At 39.8% G+C, this 19,397-nt stretch overlaps 1 protein-coding gene across 1 annotated transcript in view; it reads left to right on the top strand.

The window, feature by feature from the left end:
* Positions 1 to 19,397, top strand: part of ccdc146 (coiled-coil domain containing 146) — a 58,260-nt gene that overhangs the window by 30,262 nt on the left and 8,601 nt on the right. The window contains exons 11-20 of the mRNA XM_023350471.1: positions 1,405 to 1,497; positions 2,378 to 2,545; positions 2,792 to 2,880; positions 4,628 to 4,792; positions 5,581 to 5,656; positions 6,210 to 6,358; positions 6,444 to 6,672; positions 17,591 to 17,701; positions 17,809 to 17,946; positions 18,508 to 18,633. Coding sequence (XP_023206239.1) covers positions 1,405 to 1,497; positions 2,378 to 2,545; positions 2,792 to 2,880; positions 4,628 to 4,792; positions 5,581 to 5,656; positions 6,210 to 6,358; positions 6,444 to 6,672; positions 17,591 to 17,701; positions 17,809 to 17,946; positions 18,508 to 18,633 — 1,344 coding nt within the window. The remainder of the gene's footprint in view (positions 1 to 1,404; positions 1,498 to 2,377; positions 2,546 to 2,791; positions 2,881 to 4,627; positions 4,793 to 5,580; positions 5,657 to 6,209; positions 6,359 to 6,443; positions 6,673 to 17,590; positions 17,702 to 17,808; positions 17,947 to 18,507; positions 18,634 to 19,397) is intronic.

The raw sequence follows: 19,397 nt of genomic DNA on the forward strand, positions 1-19,397 counted from the left end.
AATTACACACAGATGTATGTTTGAAAGCCTCTATTTCCATTTTATATGATAGTTTGCCTCTTACAGGTAATAAAAATGACATTTAAAATTAGAAATGATATCAGACCAATAAAAACTTTTTAAAGAGAAATTTGGGTTTATTGAAACATATGTTTTATACCTGCTATAAGGTTATTAGTTTCAGAATGTCATTTTTATCGTGTCTCACCTGAACACAATTTATTGAATATGTCTGTAGTTTGCAGCCTATGGACAAAAAAGATGTCTATAGGCTGCATTAAAAAGGTACTGTATATTCCTACACAGTTAATGTCATTCTTCATGGAAATGTCATAAATATATTGAAAATGTTTAGAAAAATTGCTACGGCTAGCATTTTTTTTTATTACTTGTACATTTTAAAACATTTAAACATTAATCAGTTCTTTCACATTTTTGGCCAAAGGTTAAGAAGTGAAGAGTTTAAAGAGACACATGCGCATTTGGAGCTGATTGAGACCAAAACATTTTCAATATGCTAAAGTGTCCCAGTCAAAGTTCAATTGAGAATCTGTCACTTTGAAAGTACCTGCTGAACCTCTAACCTTAAAACAAATACCGGTAGCTAAAATTAAAAAAAGAATAGTCTTTTTTTTTTAATAAATGGTTCAGGAAAGATTCCCAGGCTTTGGAACCAAAAAATGCTTACAGTCTTGATTAACGTCGCCATAAGCTGTGAGTAGGCCTGCCAGTATTTCCAATCTACACGTCATTTTACTGTTAAACACAGATTTTTTTAGGATCGGCCTCATTTGGAAATGCATCAGCACATCTCTCATGCTCAAACTAAAAGCAGAGGAAATCGCAGTGACCCACCGGGGAATTCACAGTTCTGCAAAACAGAAAACAACTGCGCTGTAGGGAATGATTCAGTCAGTTTTCCCGTCACTGGCCTTCACGTTTCTGCTAGTATATTGGTTCTTTATGTCTGCTCAGCCGAATCTGTTGGTTTACCACAGAAACGCATCTCGTTCTGAGCTAACCGTTGACAACTAACGGGCTTAATATTTTCAGCGTGCTGTTTTGTTTTAGCATTTACGCAACATCTTTTTCGGACTGTTTCTGTGGCTGAAACAAAATCATATTGTCGGGAAAGAAAACATGCATTTGGCATTAGTATCCCCTTATTTGTGAACGGACTCATCCGTTTGAAGTGTGCTGCTCTACAGCTCATCACTTTAGGATCAAGGTGACGGTACAAATGAAAACACTTCCACCGTATCTCATCATGTAACCAACTGAAGGCAAATTCCGTCTCCCGCTGCTGAGATCCAGGACCAACTTTAGGCAGATGAAAGATCTTGCATCCAGATGAAATTTTAACCAGGCTCTTGATTTCCACTGCGCTCTGCTCTAAATATTCAGCTGGATGCTGTTCCCGAACGAGAGGCCAGCGCTCGGCAAAGGATGGAGCTGGAGAAGGAGATTGATGCACTCGCAGCCGGCTTTGAAAAGCGGGTGGGGATGTGTTCCTGTGACAGCAACAGCCTGAAGCGGTCTCAGCTCTGCCCAGGCTTCCTACACGGCTTGGAAGAGTTTGGAATTTCATTTCTGTGTTTTAGTGGATAAGTATAGAAAAGAAAAAAAAAAAAAAACTACGAGTGCAGAGAAATATTTGTATTTCCAGACATTAGTCTCTATCCTACTGGTTAAAAGTTGTTCTTCATTACGTCTGTTCCTTCCTTGTCTCCTTGCTTACTTTCTAGTAGCAATCCTTAGGGTTCGATTCTTTCTAGTGTCCCTCTCCCTTTTCTCCTTTTCTCCTTTGTCTTTTCTTCTTTTTGTTCTGTCTTTTTTCATTCCTTCCATCCTTTTATCCTTTTGTGTCCTTCCTTTCATTCTGCCATATTCCTCCCATTTCTTGTCCTTTTTCCCTTCTGTCCCTACATCCCTTTTTTCCTCCCTTCTGTCATTTCATTTCTATCTTTTCATTTTGTGTCCTTCATTTTTGCCCTTTCCAGCTTCCTTCCCTGATTGTAATTTTTCCTTCTTCTTATTGTTGTCCCAACATATCTTATGTTTGTTTATTTGTTGGTTCCTTCGTTTCTGCTATCCTCATTCATTCCTTCATTCTTTCATGTGTTCCTTCCTTCCTTTGTTTTTTTTTTTTGCTATAGTTTTATTGGCTGCTTCTATGAGTAAATTCCATTGTGTGCATATTTTAGGTATTCTATGTTCTTAAAAGATGTCATAAAGAAAGCCTTTAGCGATTTATTTGTAAAGAAGATATCTCTTCTCCTTCATTTAATGGGCTTTTCAGACATCTTGTCGTATTAATCTTGCAATTTCACCCAACTGTTCACATGGCTTTTAACTGGAGAAACGCGTTTCCATCCAGGTTTCTATGGCTGAAGAAGAAAAGCAGAAGAAGCGTCAGAACGGGGTGATTCAAGAGCTGCTTAGGGAGTCGAATCACCTCAGAGAAGAACTCCATAACCTGAGATGTCTCAGACAGATCAAAGCGGAGGAGCGGAGCAAGAAGCACCGGGAACGTCTCAAGGCAGAGGTGCTAACTCACACAGGCAAATTTAAATAAATTGAACATCCTTTGCAGTGTTTTTGTGTGTGTTTATATATATATACTGTATATATATATGTATATTAATCTATTCAAAATGTCAGAAAGGGTACTTTTTTTATTTATATTGAAGAATGTGCAGCCAGAAGGAGAAGTGGGGTTTCAGAAAACCATAAATAAAACCCACACAGAAGTGATGATGCTGGAGTTTTACCTTCTTAAATTTACCCACAGCAACTGAGCGAGCGCATCCAGGAGGAGCTTAGAGAGAGAGAGCTGATCATCATGGACCACAACAAGCTCAACGCCGTGCTTCAGCGCAGGTGTTGTTTTCATTTCTATATTCAATATGCAAGTGTGTGTGTGTGTGTCTGCAAGGATGATGCTGCAGAGAAAAGCATGTCCTACTAATTGGTCATACTTCGGCGTATCCAACGCCTACAACGCCCCGCAGCGCAACAACAGGCTTCTCCAATGCATTCATTAAGGTCACGGCACGCAGAATACATACTGATGCCGGTTCGCCCAACGTGGAATAAATTCCTCCCAAAAGCAAAAAGACAGCAGGAGGATAATTTTATTTTATTTTTTGTTTATCCTCTCTTGGTTCTCTCATTTAGCGATCGCACATTCACACGCCGCCGCGTCATACATGAGTTTTAAATTGTAACTGAGTAAAGTGTCATCCTGCGTGAAGATTCTTTATTTATTTTTGTAGAAACAATTTCATGATCCACTGAACATTTGTAATGAATTGGAAATCAACATTACCTCAATGGTACATTGCCTTATTGACAGAGTCCTCAAAAATAGCCACCACTTCTTTATATATGTATATATATATACTGTATATATATATATATATATATATATATATATATATATATATATATATATATATATACACAGGATGCTATAAATACTTTAAAGGGTAAATATAATCATATTTTAGAGCTGGATGACACCGAAATCTTAAGTGTGAAACCTGAGTGATTTAATTAAAAAAGAAACTTTTCTGACACAAAAATCCCAGATGTTTAAATAAGAAGCTCACTGCATTGTGACCAGAAAAAAAGAAGTTTGTTAGGAATGTGCTAGATGGACGGATGTTTGCTTGTTGGCAATGCAGAAAATTCGGGACAAGAAGTTAAAATCATATTGCGTGCTGGTCCTCCATCTATGAAAAGTAGGTGGGATTTGTGTTGCTACAGCAACTGTATTGTCTTTGGTTTTGGCTTTTTCTCTCTCTGGGCCAAATTAATGACAGATTGTAAAACCTAATTTTAATTTCCCTTCCCTCCACCAAATGTGTTCCATTAGTTTTGGAAAACCTTTTTAAGGTTTAAAAAAACCCATCATAAGATTCTTGAGACATTCAGCTGCTTCTATTCACTGCTCCATTGTTGTTGTTTTAAAATGTTTGTTAACGTAGATGCCTTAGTCGTTGAGAAAATATGTATCATTGAGGCTAATCGTCAGATTATCACTGCCTTGTAACTGAATGCAAGCGGACTTTTTGCATTTTTTATCACAATTTTTTCTATAATTTGTCATTCCGCACAGTGGTGGCTTACACACTGAGCTTACAGATGCTTTTCATGTCCTCTGATGGAGTGCTGGTTTGTTGAGTCTTTTAAGCTGCTGCTCTCAGCCGGCACTTTCCCTGAATGATTCCATACAAGTTTCAGCCTTATGGACTTACATTTGTGGCTTCTGAATCACTACCGACTTCTTAGGCAGCCACTCTATAATTCTCTGTCTGACTTTTCGCGTTCTGTGTGCAACAACAAAGATTTTCCTCAGTTTCAGACGAATTCATGGACGTCTTGTTGTTTTAAAAAAACAGATGAAGAGAGCCATAGTTCTAAGCTCAGCTATAAAAGTAATAAAAATGATATATGAATGGTTTTTAGAACCATTTTTAGTTACCACCACTGGCTAAAGAGATGCATCTACAGACATATATAAAATGCACCCTGGAGTTGTTTTTGATGGGAACAGAAGCAATGCGCTAAACCTTATTTTATTTCTTCTGCGTTTCTTTTTTTTTTTTTTTTAATTGCTTCTCAGAATATCACAGTATTCAAAACTGTGTGACAAGTTCCTGGAAGAGAAGAATAACTATGCGAGGCTGAAGCAGATCGCCTCACAGACGATCTCCGAATTGACGGAGCAACTTAACATCCTTGAAAACGAGATGGAAATCCTGCGCTCCGTTGCTGACAGCAAGGACAGGTGTGTTCGTGCGTTTGAGCAGGTGGCTTGCATTGACATCGCTGCAGCACAAACCTCCATAGTAATTTTCATCCAGAGGAATTGGCTCTACATATTGTATATAGGCGACATGCAAAAGATGTCATATCTCTCAAATGTTTTCACATTCAGTTATAAAATTTATTGTTTTTAATGGGGTTTGGTGTGAAATGTTAAAGCATAATTAGTGGATAAATGAACGGTGGAAAGTAATATATATATATATATATATATATATATATATATATATATATATATATATATATATATATATATATATATACCGGTATATACTGTATATATTCATTTTCACATATATAAATCTAAAAAGTATGTGCCTACCTGAGTGAATACTTTTTAACAATTATTTTTGCTGCACTTATAACTGTAAATCTTTACTAGTTTTAGAAATCTTGAACATTTTTACCAATTCTTTCCCTGCTAGCAGATAGTATCCCCATAGCATAATGCTATGGGGATACTATCTGCAGGGTGTGCTTAGAGATGTGCAAAGTGTTTTTGTGCGCACACAACATTTTGCATGTTGGTGCCTTGTTGAGGCAGTTGGTTACATTTAGGATTTTATTTGTTAGAGTTCAAGAACGAAGACCACACCTTCAGGATATTAAATCACAAATAAGTTTATTGGTTTTATTTTGTTTGTCGATCACCAACAGCCTTAATAAAATGTATCAAGGTTTAGCTGTGACTTGACGAAATAAATTACACTGAGCGCACCTGCTGAACTGTTCCATATCTGTCGGTTTCAGATTACTGATAGAGGCTCGCATGAAGGTCTCCAGCAGCTCCAAAATGAGGGAGAAACTGCGTAATGAGATCTCTAAGGTCTGCACTCGAACACTCGAACACAGGAAGAAAAACCCGTCAGAACATCACCTGTCTAAAACTGAAACAGTCAATACCCAACAACGAATATTGAGATTCACAGCAATGAGAGCAGTACTAAACTTCTCCGGGTTTCTCCTGATGTATCAAAGCATTGTTTTTGTGACAACCAACTTTCCAACCCTTATTTTTTTCCTTTTCACTTTGGACAGCTTTATAGAAATCTGTAAACAACTGTAGATCCTGTATTTATTTGTACCTTTTTACGAGGCTTTCGAACGTTTATCACACACAAGGCACTTTATAAAAGTTTATCGACTTCTCTGCGGTCTGCTTAACAATCCCGACCCCTATGGTTTTAAAGTACATTTCTACATCAAGCTGAAACTGCTTTAACAATTTGTTGTCCAGTGTTTGTGAAGTATATAGCAAGGACAAAATGATTACAGGATACGGCTGCTTTCTAACCAGACTGGAACCTTTTTGCTCCTTGCCTCATATAAATGTATATTTAAGGGCGAAAAATGTCATTCTGATTTTAACTCTATTCCAGTTCACATGGAAACGACACCAAATCCATCAGCAGCATGAGGACAACAAACTGGAGTTAGTGAATCTCACCCAAATGATTAAGTTCCACGAGGGGCTTCTTCTGGAAGTAAAGAGAAGTCATGAGAAAGCCATCCAAAGACGCAGTTTTCTGTAAGTTTCTAACTTGCATGTGCAGGTAGAAGCTTTCCCTTCTACAGACTATCGTACTTAATGATCTTATTTCTTTTGCGCACAGGGGGATGCGGCTCTTGGAGCAGGACAAAGTTTTGTCTAACTTTTATGAGCAGGTGAAGGACCTGGAGGCGGCCGTCGCCAAAAGCAACAGAGCGACCGAGACGGTGGAGAAGGACGTGAGAGAACTGCAGATTGAGATCAACGACGAGAAGAGGCAAATAGACCTGAAGAAGAGGAAGGTGTTACTCAAGAGGAAACTGGAGGAGGAGATCATCATGCTGCAAATCGAGGTAGAAAAACTGCAGTGTATAAAACCATCATGTCTGCTGAAGCGATCGAATCAACAAAAACACTTTCAGGATAACAAACCGTCAAAGGACAGTGAAGGGGAACTGTCTCTGATTTTTTTTTTTTTTTTTTGGCTCATGCCTGGATGTCTGGGCCTCCATCTGGTATTTTATTGTAATAAATGAGCATTTTCAATGGGTTGGTACTGTTAAGGCTGTCTGTGCATATAAAGCCTCTAATCAGGGAGGAGTGTGCCAGCAGGATACTGGCATGAGGATGACCATCAGTGTTCCTGGATGCTGTTCAGCTTCATATTTTAGGAACCCTATCAGGGTGCAGTCAGACCTGTCAATTAGTGCTTCCCGTGGTTGTTCAGAAGATGAAGGTTGCTCCGAACCGGATGATTATATATGCAGCGTTTTTCCAGGGGAGCTTCTGGTGATTGACGTCTCTGCGAATGCGTTTTAAGCTCTTCCCGTTGTTTTTTGTTGAATCTTTTCCTGAATTGTTTTTAGAGGTGAGGGGGGGAAAAAACGGTGGGGAGTCAAAATGTAAGATGGGACCTCCTGCAACTGAAAATAGTGTAGAGGAAGAGAGTAAGGGGCGTCTCACAGGAGAGCACCAGGTCCTTCCTTCAACTGCGACATCTCTTCCTCCAGGGAGGAAATCCTTTTGGGGCGCCCGTCTCTAAATCAATGAGGTTTGTATCTTTTTGTCAATTGGACACAAATTGCAAAGTGGAGGGAAATGATTCATCCCACTGCATGACTCACTCAAAGACAGATGTCGTCTGTACAAAATGTTACTGCCCTGATTTGAGATTTACTATCTGAGAGGGAAGGACTTTGTGTCCTGTGTCCAATTAAAATCCTGTTATTTTCACTATGTGACATAAAGAAGCATCCGTCTGTTGGTCCCAGACAGACTGGTGCTTGCAGGACTCCTCTTTTCCCTTAATAAGACCTGACCTTATGTAGAAGACACTGAGCCAAGTCGACCTGAGCCAGCTGTTGCATTATTTTAACTGTATTCATTAATCCTTGCAGGTATTTGCTGGTATATTTAATAGTTGTAAGGTTCTTCAATATGAAACGGCGGAGAACAACGACTTTCTACAGTGTTTCAACTCTTTATTACCTCAAATTTTAACTGCGCCTGGCAGCGACTGCTGTAAAACGAGATGAATCCTGCATCTTTATGACAATCCGTCGGGTTTTGTAAAGCCGGAAAAAAGTTTTCAACTTTCCTTCCAGCATTGCAATCAGAAGATGGTAAATAGTTAATGCCAACAGCCATTGCTTATCTTGTAGAATTGACATTTATCACCTTTGTGCAATTCACATAAACATATTATAATATGTTTTATAATTCATGTCTTTAAATGCAGGCAAACTGTACATGGGCAGAAAAACACTATTTAAATACAAATCTGGGCAACCGAGGGGTTTTTCAGTAAAACTACAAGAACAATTGTTTTGTAACTTTATTTATTTATTTATTTTTTTGCTTTTAGGTTGAAGAATATGTGCAAATATATTCCAATCAACATTAACTGCTCTTTTGAATAGCTTTAGCGTTCAGTCCTCGGCTGCCGATGTTTTGCTTTTTACTCCTGTAGCTTCGAAAAGAAGCGGAAACTTGCTAGCAAAGCTCAGAACGGAGGTGGATGTAAAGCACAAGATTAGAATCTAAGCCAGGAGGGATAAACCCAAACAGTCACAGACTAGGCCACAAGATTCCCACGGGCAAGGCCGAGACACACGTGAATAAATAGATGAGACAGATACACACATACTGATCCACAACTGGCTGTCTTGCTGATGTTCCCATCGAGGGTTTGGTTGTGCTGCAGCGTCACATCGGAGTTTCAAATTTCTCAAATGCAGGTGTTCTCCATCTGCTTTTGGCTTTTGCTGGTGGTTTCATCTATTTTTGTTGCTGAAATATACGTCTACTTTCTTATCCATAGCAATCTCCCTGCTTTTATCGCTTTGCACAATGCTCCTTTCGTCTCTTTGAGGCGTGTATTCAAGTGGAAGTGGCTTCATCTGTGCAAACTTCTTTCACTTTTCATGGCCTGACCTTGTTTATATAACAGAGTTCTCCCATTTTTTTTTCCTTTTTCTTTTCCCCTCTCTCTCTCTCTCTGTGTTCAGATAAACTGGCCCTCAGGCTTTCAATGCCACTTTGTTAATTAATCCACTTCTATGACTCTACCTTAAAGTAAATCTCAGCTCTGTTTTGGCTTTGTTGTCTCAGAAAGAGGAACGCCCTAACTTCAAACTTGAATGCATTTCACTGGGATGTATGGAATGAATCAAATTCAAAGTAGCACATGTGGTTTTAACTTAAAAATAAACACACATTTATTTTATCTGCATATTTTAGTCCAGCCAGTTGCCTTCAGTCATAAACTGTTGGGTGAATTCAATTATGCACTACTTTTTGTTTTGTCCAACAAACGATAAAATCCGTTGACGTTTGTGGCTGTAACCTCGCAGTTCAAGGGGTGTGAATACTTTTCCAGGACTGTGTGATTCACGCGGCGGTTGTTTATCCCTCATCCGTTCGTCCACCCATTCATCAGCAGTTGGCTCCATCCATCAAGCCGTCCAGTCATTTATTTTTCTCTTCTTCTCTTCTGTGTGTAAACAGCAAATCATTTTCTCAATCACACCCTTTCCCTTGTACAGCCTCCCCTGGGTACAAAAAGTGAATCATGGATTTCTTTTTTTTGCCAACCCTATTCAGTCGTCATGTGAATTCAATCTCCATGCGACTGCATTGCCGTCGATTTATCATATATATTGTCTATTTGTATTCATCTGTGACCAGTTTATCTGTTCATTGCAGATGGACCCCCCTCCCTTTGATGGGGAATTTTGACAAAGATAAATTGGGCCATCTGTTATACTATTGAAGTTCAATACACTCTGAGGCTTTCATCACTCCGAGGAATTTTAATTGCTGCAAAATAAACAGAGGTTGTTGTCTGCCTCTGAATTTACTGCCCCGTTTACGAGACGCTGGCAGGTTGACATCCCGTACAGGTATTCGCTCGGAGAGCTTCGCAGCGGCTAAATTTTGCTAAAAAAAAAACGTTGTCTAATGACTAGTTACGCTCCGCTTCTGCTTCGCGGTGCTGCGAGAGTATCAGACGTACACACACGCCTACACACACACAGTCATTAATGGAGTGAGATTTATTCGAAGGTGGGGCTACTGACAAGACTGCAGTGTCCCCATGGTGGTGAGTCATATTGTTTGTTTGTTCCTCTCTTAAATCTTTTTTTTTTTTCTCCAGCCTGTCTGGAAGTTATCGTCATGGGGAATCCCAGTGTGAATTGTGGCTCTGCTGGATGTGAGGGCACTTTTATGTGACAGGTTAAGGGAAGCTAGCAAAAACCAAATGCACAGAAACTGAAGGCCCAAGCAAAACATGTTGTGTAGAACTCGTCTCTACACCCAAGAGCTTCATTGGGCAGCTCACCTTTTTATCTCTGAACTTCCTCTGCCTGCTAACTGTTTTTGCGACGTCGGATTAAAGGACTATCTGGATTTGTCACAAATTAAACTTTTGGATTCCAAGTCAGAATCTATGCTATAATTAATCCCTGCAATTTATCCCGTCTGGATTTTACATTGTACACCTACAAAAGGAAGTGTATACATAAAAAGGGAAAATGATCTGTGTTTTTTGTTTGTTTTTGTTTTGTTTTTCATTTCTATAAAAAATTCTGACAACTGTTGTCTGCCATTCGTTTTATATCCAGTCCCTCCTGAATCAATACTTTGTGGAACAATCTTTTGCTGCAATTTCAGCTCCACGTCTTTTGGGATATGCCCAAAACCGGCTTTTGTGCACAAACCTTCAGAACTCTTTACCTTTTCTTCCTTGCAAAAACATACAATCAGATTGGATCTGTGTATATTGCCAAAGATACTCAAACAAATGGGCTAAGCCATTTGAACATATAAATATTCTTGAATGCAAGTGTACCATTTTAACTCTGGCTGTATGTTTAGGGTAAAGGGTTGGTGTTTTCCTTTAAGAATTTCTAAATCATGCTTTATATTGCTTTGGTCTGTCCCACAAAATCCCAATAAAAAGCATGCAAGTTTGGAGTTTTAACGTGATAAAATGTGAAAAAGCTCGAGGCGTGTCAAAATCACACTTTAATTCCCCACTAGTAGCTGAACAATATAGCAATTTAGACCCTGCTCGGTGTCTCTATTGCTCAAAATCCAAACTGATCAAGGAATTCGGTGAAAAACACAACTTGTGATGTAGCAAATAAATCAAAGCTGAAAGATTCCATCTATTTATTTTTCACTTTTTAAATTTTTTTTTTATGTTTTTCCTTTCCGGTAATTGAATAAGAAAAATAAATAAAAGCTTAAAAAGTGATTAAACCAAATTCATTTCTTTAGACTGAATAGCCTTGATTTGAATTGAACGAACTCTTGGACAAAAAGGAGAGATTAATTGAAACTGCGTTTATGCTGTTCATGGTTGCGTGCCGTCGGAGGGCGCCATCATGAGTCTAACTCAAACCGCTCTCCCTCACACCCAGTCACTCTGACACCTCAGCAGGGATTGCCAGATTAATTAAATATGCGAGCCTTTGGACTGTGGGAGGGAAGAAGTAGCCACCGCAGAAAACAAATGGAAGTACAAGAAGAACATGCAAACTTTCCACAGAGACGCCCCATCTGACCAGGAGCTAGAAAAGCTTAGAAAGTGCTACAAAGTTGGCTGGTATTGCAATGCTGACCTAACTGGATCAGAAAAACATCAACACAAATACAATGCAAGATGTATGGGTCAGTTGGCTCTTTTAGTTTTATTTTTTAGTCTCCTTTCCCCAAGATCCTCAGCTACTTACGTTGATTTCTAGCCCATTTCATTTTTAGAAAGTCAGACTTTCTGTTAAAAACCTTCCGCACATTCATGAATATTGCAGCAACAGTTAAAAGGAGAGGTCCTACTTTCAGTTTTATTAGTGCGCTGACTGCAGGTTTACTGGTGGATCCCAGAGTTTCTAAAAGTAGAACGGGAGGCAAATCTCTTAGCTGTCAGGTTGTGGAAGTAGCTCCCAGTTTTAGTTCGTCGTTCGGACTTCCTGTCAACTTTTAAGACCAAGTTTAAAACTTTCCTATTTTATTAAGCTTTTAGTTGGAGGAGTTTAGGGTGACGGAGGACATACTGACCACATGTCCTCTCACATTTTTTGCCCTACTGCTCTCCAGTTATTTATGATCTGCAGTCATTTCTGCCATTAACCGTTGATGTTCTCTCTCTGTTTTTATCCTGACTTTCTTCATACAAGTTGCATCTTGCCCAGCCTTTCTGCTTAGCCGTGACACCTTCCCAGAGGTGGCCATCAGCTGAGCTATTGCTGTTATAAACTTTGTTCTCTCCACATATGATGCAGCTTAAAGTGTCTCTCTGTGTGTTTCAACCTCCCTCTTGTAGAAATTTGCAATCGACTGTCCACTGGTGATAAATTCTTGTCCAGAGTTTCATTAGATGGAAGGATTTTTACCAGTTGGCATAAAAAAGATGTTTCTGTGTTTGACAGCATTTGTTCTAAATTGGTGCCATATAAATAAACCAAACAGAATTTTTTTTATATGTAGCCGTCAATGGTACAATGGCGCAATATGTGATTTTTATCCCAGCTAAATGCTGTTCAGAGTTCCTGGAACAGATCTGGCTTTTAATTATAATCCACAAAATTTGAGTTGGGTTAAGGTTGGAGTGCTAACCAGGCAAATTTTCCAGAAGATTCCAAACTCGGTTTCTGTAGATTAATTCTCCTAATGAAACAACAAAAGCTAAAAAAAAAAAAAGTAGTTATCTTTTATTTTCCCATCTACTTTGTGCAAGTGCTGTAAAAGCTACTAGCAGCAAATCGGCCACTTATGTTTCAAAATGTTAACTAAATTCAGCCAGACATTGTAACTTGTCTTTTGCACTGTTTACCCTTGTGAGGTAAAGAACGAGTTATCCTTGTATGAAACATGTTGCTGGTGCGATCCTTTCTTCTGTGCCGCCCTGGGCAAGTGCCACTAAGGCTCACATTAAATTGGCACTGCTTCCTAAACGTTTAACTTTGTCTCGTCAGCACTTTGGACAAATCAAATGGTGTTTGAGTTTGTTAGTGTTTGAGCGTATCCACGTCGTAGCGAGGACTTCTTTCTTTTGACTGGACTCTGCCGGTGGCATGTTGCTCCTGAACAGCCTCTCCATTCGAATTTAGGTGACTGCTTTGGGTCAAATGACTGAGACTCGGGCTCAATTTGGTGTTGCAGAAGGATAATGACACGAAGCACTTCTGAAAAGCATAAACTAGGTTACATTAAGCTTCTGGATTGATTTTGTTACATCCCTAAACCGAGTGAACATTTGATGCATAGCATTAAAAGCCCATTTTAAAGCAGGAAACCCATCCGTCCATCCATTATCTTCCACTTATTCCAGGGTTGGGTTGCTGCCACTTGGGCCAGCTCCTCTGAGGGAAACTAGTTTTATTCATCACATCAACCCTGCAAACAATTTCTAGACAGAACAACTGCCCTCTTTGTTGTGGAATAGAAAGTGAGAGTTTTTATTTATCTTGTCTTCTAATTGCATTATCTGGCACATCCATAGCTGAAATTGCACTGTTAAAGCAGAGTTATTATGATAATAACTTCGCGCTGAGATTCAGTGATTGTAAACACAGAGCTTGGGAAGCTGTGAATTGTCTGACCACAAAATGTAATTCTGCTGCGGTTCGAGTGCTGACCAAGCCCACTATTGACAATAATTCCTCCATAGAGACTTTGCATCTATTTATTGTTGGCGGTCTCACTGTACATGTCCATATTTATTAGAATTTATACTTTATTTTGTACATATGTGACCTTTCTGCTTTATTAATCCGTCCCTTTGTCTTGTATTTATTATGAGGGTCTTAATTGCTCGAGCTTGGGACGCGGTTAATAAATAAGGTAATTATTCACGTTTATGGTAACACGTGCGGTGTACCGTCCCATTGTGTGGCTTTCTAAGCCGCCGTGTTAACTACTCGCTGAGCTGAAATTATGCAGATGAAATGCAAATTAGAAAGCGGCGCGGAGGCTGTCATCTCCACAATGTTTTACAGCACTCACAAGCCAAAAGCCCAGCAATGATTTGTAACTGTCGGATGAAGAAAACAAGGAGGCAGGCAACAGACACCGACACAGAGACGGATGGATGGATACAAGGAGACAGACATCAAAAGGACGGATATATATATAAAAAAAAAGGCTACAAGTGATGGAACTGCGGAGAAAAGAAGATTGATGCGTGAGCAAAGAAAAGAGAACGAGGTTGATGGAGACGCTCTGCATTCCATCCATCATGACGCGTTTAAGTGACTGCGGGTGGATTTGGGTGCAGATGGGACACGCATCAATCAGATCTAACCACACGCTTGTCTTATTCTGGCTGCCGACGAACTGAAGACGTTGAGCAGCATTAAAAGCTTCAGAGCAGAGTTAAAGTGGTTGATTAACACGTTCCGCGGTTGTCACAAGCAGTTGAGTTTATTAAAAAAAAAAAATTGCACATTTGAAAAGTTGAAAATCCTTTTTAGCAACTTTTATTTCGATTCATGCAGGTGAGCTGGGAACGCGACACATTAGACGAGATAAAAATTTTATTTCTTAATCTATAGGAGTGAGGTAAAATACATATTGGCCTCTAGAATAAACTGATGATATGTTCAATGACCGTTTCTCAGGTAGCCAGCCCAGGATGATTTCACTAAACATCACAGGGTTTCCCTCAGTGAATCATAAGCCTGGCGGGCCACCAGGCTTCACGTGTGCCCCCACTAGGCTAAGCATTGTTAATTTATTTTTAATGATTTCTTTTTTAAAAAAGACTTTATAGTTGGTGTTTAGGTATTAATCTTCCAGTCTCCCAATAACACACAACTATCGAGTAATATTTTCAAATTTTCTGTCGACTATAAACTTGTTTTACCTCATAAACATGGCGAACAGCTGGATGACCGCCCTGCTGCCCCGAGCACCGGGCTTGGCAAGCTTTCTGGGGGAAAACCCTGCATCGTACATCTGTGACCCGCATGTGCTGCATGAAGAACATGACGCCACAGCGTACCGTAACTTTGCAGTCTCTAGTTTTTCTGAACCGTTTCTTATGATTTCCCCTTCCCAAGTAACGTTTTGATCAAAGTTCACTGTTCTCCTGGAATTTCATTTGAGTGTCGGGGGGGGGGGGGGGAAGAATCATAAGAAGCTTTTACCACCTTTGCTGTATTTTGTCTTTATCAAGTCTGACCAAACGTTCCGATAAATTACAAATTTATTAAAACGCTGTTTAATATCTATGATGTCTTTATTTTGTTTGTAAAGAAAAGGGGGGAAAAAAAACATTAAAAAGGAAAGTTTCAGAAGGGATTTTTTCCGGCGTTGGAAATGAGAAAACCGCGACATAGTCAAACCTCAACAAGCTCAGTATCATATAAAGTATTTTGTCAAAGATTTTCACTACACTTTACACTCTTTTGACAACTTTTTTTTTTTTTTCCTCAGTTTTGAGAAGGGCCTCTTCTTCTGCAAACACACAATCCCACAGCAAGTTCTGCTTACACTTCCTCACGCGTTGTTTGTTTGACGCGAAGCTGCCGCCTCAGTGTGCACTCGGTGGTTCCGGGAGGTGACGGTAATGCTGAACTGAAAGGTTTGGCACAGAGGAGAGAAAATGTAAAAGAGTCATTATTTATTTACGCTGCGGCTCAGAACAAATCCCCGCAGGCTTGTCTCCATCTATTTACGGTCAAACGGCAAAAGTTAGGGGAACAGTGTAAACTAGTAGCTGGAGGTATGTTTTAAATGAGCCGTCATCTTCCTACTTACTGCCCACCCTAATGTATAAGAATGCATTGTGTGGTTAAAGTGCTTCTGATAATGAAAAGTTAGGATTTTTTTTTGAAGGTTTCCACATTTGCACATGTCTTATTGTAGAACTTTAAACATAACTAGTGAGCTGTCAGCTTCAACTAAAACATGCGAGCGAGGCAGATGCTGTAATACAAACAAATGCCTTTTACGTCTGTAATGTCTGGCTGAGCTCTGTGCAACGACTCTGCAGGGAAGTCCTTTTTTTATATCTCCCCCGGAAATGGGAAAAATATGCAAAATATTCAGTTATTTGAATAATAACTATGCATTTCTACAATCTGCATTTGCATGTTCTTTGGAAATGTTTTTTTTTTGTTTTGTTTTTTTGCCTTATTTGTTGCAGAATTTGGACATCACAATGATGAAGGCCAGACAGACTCGGTCCCACTAACAAGCTTTAGTTTAGTTGTCCCAAACTGCATACATGGGCTAGTTTTTCTTCAATTTCGCTCCCTCTCTCTTTTCTTATTTTTTCTTATAAATGTATCTTCATACCATCTTTTCCATTTTTTTTAAAGTCCACCTGCCTCTGTCTGCCTACTCTTTGAGCATATCTTGCTTTTCGGTCTCTCTGCTGTCAGCCTCCTCTGTTCCAGAACTAACGGGCAGCAGAATATTGTGTCCAATATTTTCTCTCTGATCGTTTTTTTTTTTTTCTTGGGTTCTGTTTTCTACCGATGTCCTCTTCATTGTCACCGTCATGGCTCCTTGATCATCTCAAGGCTCATATTCTTTTATATATGGAACACCTTTATTTTGATGGAATGCAGCCTTGTTAATCTGAAATAGCAGTTTGGATGAGATATAAAGCTGCAGGTTAAATTATTCCTTTCCTGCACTTAGGTTACAGGTGGAAACTGAATCGTTTTCCTACTTGTTCTGCAAGAAAATGGACTCATTAGTTGATTTTTTTTTTTTCTTCGCTGGTATGAGGCAACATAGATTTAATGGTCGGGAGAATGGTATTTCAGACTAACACAGATGCGGTATTCTGCAAAATCTATACTTTTTCCAAGTGTGCATTCTTACTTCCAAAACTTTGGGATTGCCTTTAGTTATTCTTGTTTAAACAAAACCGGAGAGGGAAAAAAAAACAAGCTTGTACAAATTTTTATCTCTTAGTTATTTTTTCCTTTTTTGCACATTTTCTTTGTCTGTCATCCCTGTGAGTGGGCGCAACTCTGTAAAGTCTCTAAATCCTCATAACCGGAGTAAAATGTGCTTTGATGACAAACTTCCATTTGAATGTTAATGCTATTCAAGATTTCCCTTCCATCAGTACAGAAAGACTGCAGGCTGTTTGGTATAATGAATCTGTTGCAGATAACATAGCAATGTAAACACTTCGTTGTGATGTCCTTGCATCTATTATGGGTATTTTTTCTTCTTCTTCTACTTTTACACCTCAATTTCCTTCCATTGATGTGAACAGTTAACCTTTCAGTCATGTCAGCACTTTTCACCTCCTCCAACTTCGGTTCTCACTCTCTGACTGACTGCAGCACTTTTGGGATGAGTGTCAGCTGAGGGCCTGAATCTAAAACCTTAACCCTGCCTCTCTCTCTCTCTCCATCTAGCTCCTTTGACTCATCTCACTTCTACTTGCTTCCCTCTTTCATTTCTGCTGTCTTAAGGGATGACACGAAACAAAAAAAAAAAAAAAAAAGCTTAATCCCTTTCAGGGATCTCGAGGCTCTTTTTAAACTTTATTTTCTCTTATCGCTCATTCCCAGAGACTTGTCACCTTGTGGGGAGAAGCTCCCATCCACGCGCTACATTTAGCAAAGAAAGGTGTCGAGTTTTGTTATCTGTTTTTAATCCCAGGGTAGTATATCTTCAGTCTCTGCGAAGGGAAAGCACTCAACAAAGGGAGTAGCTAGAACTTTGCTCACTTTGAGAAAAATACAAGCATACGCATATCAACACCTTGTGTCTTTTTTGCCAATTTTCTGCATCCCTCAGCTCTCGGAAGCAAGAGACGCGACCCTGAAAAGTGTGACTCGTACCCTTGAATATCGGGAGTTAAAGGGCGACGACCCACCGGCTCCAGAACTCGTCAAGAAAATGGAGCAGGTAGCTGCATGCCAACGTTTCCACCCACAACTTATCTCGTGAACTTTAAAAGCCGAGTTGCAAAATGCGCAGCTCATTTTTCTCCCGGTGTCTGCGTGCGCTCGAAGCTGGAGGTGAATTTGGCCGAGTGCGAGCGTCGGCTGCTGGGAAAAGAACTCTTGGTGGAGCGGGTGACCCGGATGTCGAAGCCGCTGGGGGAGCAGGCGGAGAGCTGCAGGGTCCACAGTCTCTCCGTGGCAAAGAAGGTAGCCCGGACGCTCTGGAAGACGCCAAAGGCAGATTTTAATTTTGCACATTTATTCTGCTATAACATTTTGAATTTATAGCATGGTAGAGAGTAGACTGTAGTCACGATTGTGAGACAATTTCTGGGAGAATTTCAGCCTATCTTTTATATCTTTTTGCTGTGTCAGTATTTCTCATCCCTGCCACCGACTCATCAGAAGCAGAGACATAAAAGATGGATGTGGTTCACATGACATCCATTTTTCCCCCCCTACAGTCAAATTTAAGCTCTAGGTTTAAAAATGAAGCTAACATCACTGCAGCCCAGTTATTTGTGTGTGTGTTTTTGTAAGTGGACAGTGAAGTGAGCCAGTTCAACTGACTCACTTCATCAGTAAGCTAATTAGGGAGTTTAATTCAGATGCTAAGGTCACATTCATACTTGTAAAACGTTTTAAGCTATCCTCTCCCTTTTCACAATTATTCACTAATTTGTGCAGATGTATTGCATAAAAGCAACGTTTTAAAAAATGTCAAGGAATATAAATTGTTTACCTTACCTTTTCCCTGCTTGTTTCCAGCTGAATGAGGCACGGGCCAAAATCTTCAACATCAACCTCTGCTTGATGGCCGTTTCTGCAGAACTGTCCATGAAGCGGGCAGTCGCTTTGTCTGAACACCGACAGTTGAAAGAGAGAGAGCAGCAGGTCAGGCTAGGTCCTTGTTTCACTCATTCAGGCCACACTGTGCTTAAAGCTTGCAAATTCACGCTGCACTTTTCCTTCCAGTCTTCGCCGCAGACTCGTTTATGCTGCTCATTTTTAAAAGTAAAACTAATTTAAGAGGTAAAAAAAAAAAAAAATCTTCAGTTGGGTTTTAAAATTTCAACACTGACAGTGGAAAAACAACAGGGCTGGCACAGAGAAACGAGAGGTGGTTGCGTGGAAAGTGAACTCGCTGGGGAATAAACATTAATATTTAGCAACTGCACTGCAGCAAGATGTCAGTTGCATGGCTAAATCTGTGTTTTCATGTGTGAACTGGTCGCGTGGTAACCAGAGCCGGTATAATTTGTTTCATTATCCGTATGTCAGTGCAAGGAATAAAAAAAGGCAGAGGTTAAGAACCGAGGCAGGAGTTCTGTTTTTAGTGACCCCCGTAACCATGACAACTGTAAGAATTCCTTCAACATCTGAAAACCAAGCTAAGCGTTCGCTTGCTTCGTTTCTTCCTGTCCTGGGTCTGCGCAGACTTCAAGCTTTGAGTGATGTGGTGAGGTAAGTTGTATCCTCAGCTTTCTGATTATTTTAGTTGTGTGTTTTTTTCCTCGCCATTTTCTGTAAACCAGAAATATGTTTGTACGTGGAACTCCCAGTGGTTCTGCTGATTCTCAGATACTCAAACACTGCGTTTTTGACTTCCTGGTATCCACTGCTGATTTTTCGTCCCTTCGCTTCCCGTTGTTGATGTA

This window comes from Xiphophorus maculatus, chromosome 17 (genome assembly GCF_002775205.1).
Source record: "Xiphophorus maculatus strain JP 163 A chromosome 17, X_maculatus-5.0-male, whole genome shotgun sequence".
Lineage (NCBI taxonomy): Eukaryota > Metazoa > Chordata > Actinopteri > Cyprinodontiformes > Poeciliidae > Xiphophorus > Xiphophorus maculatus.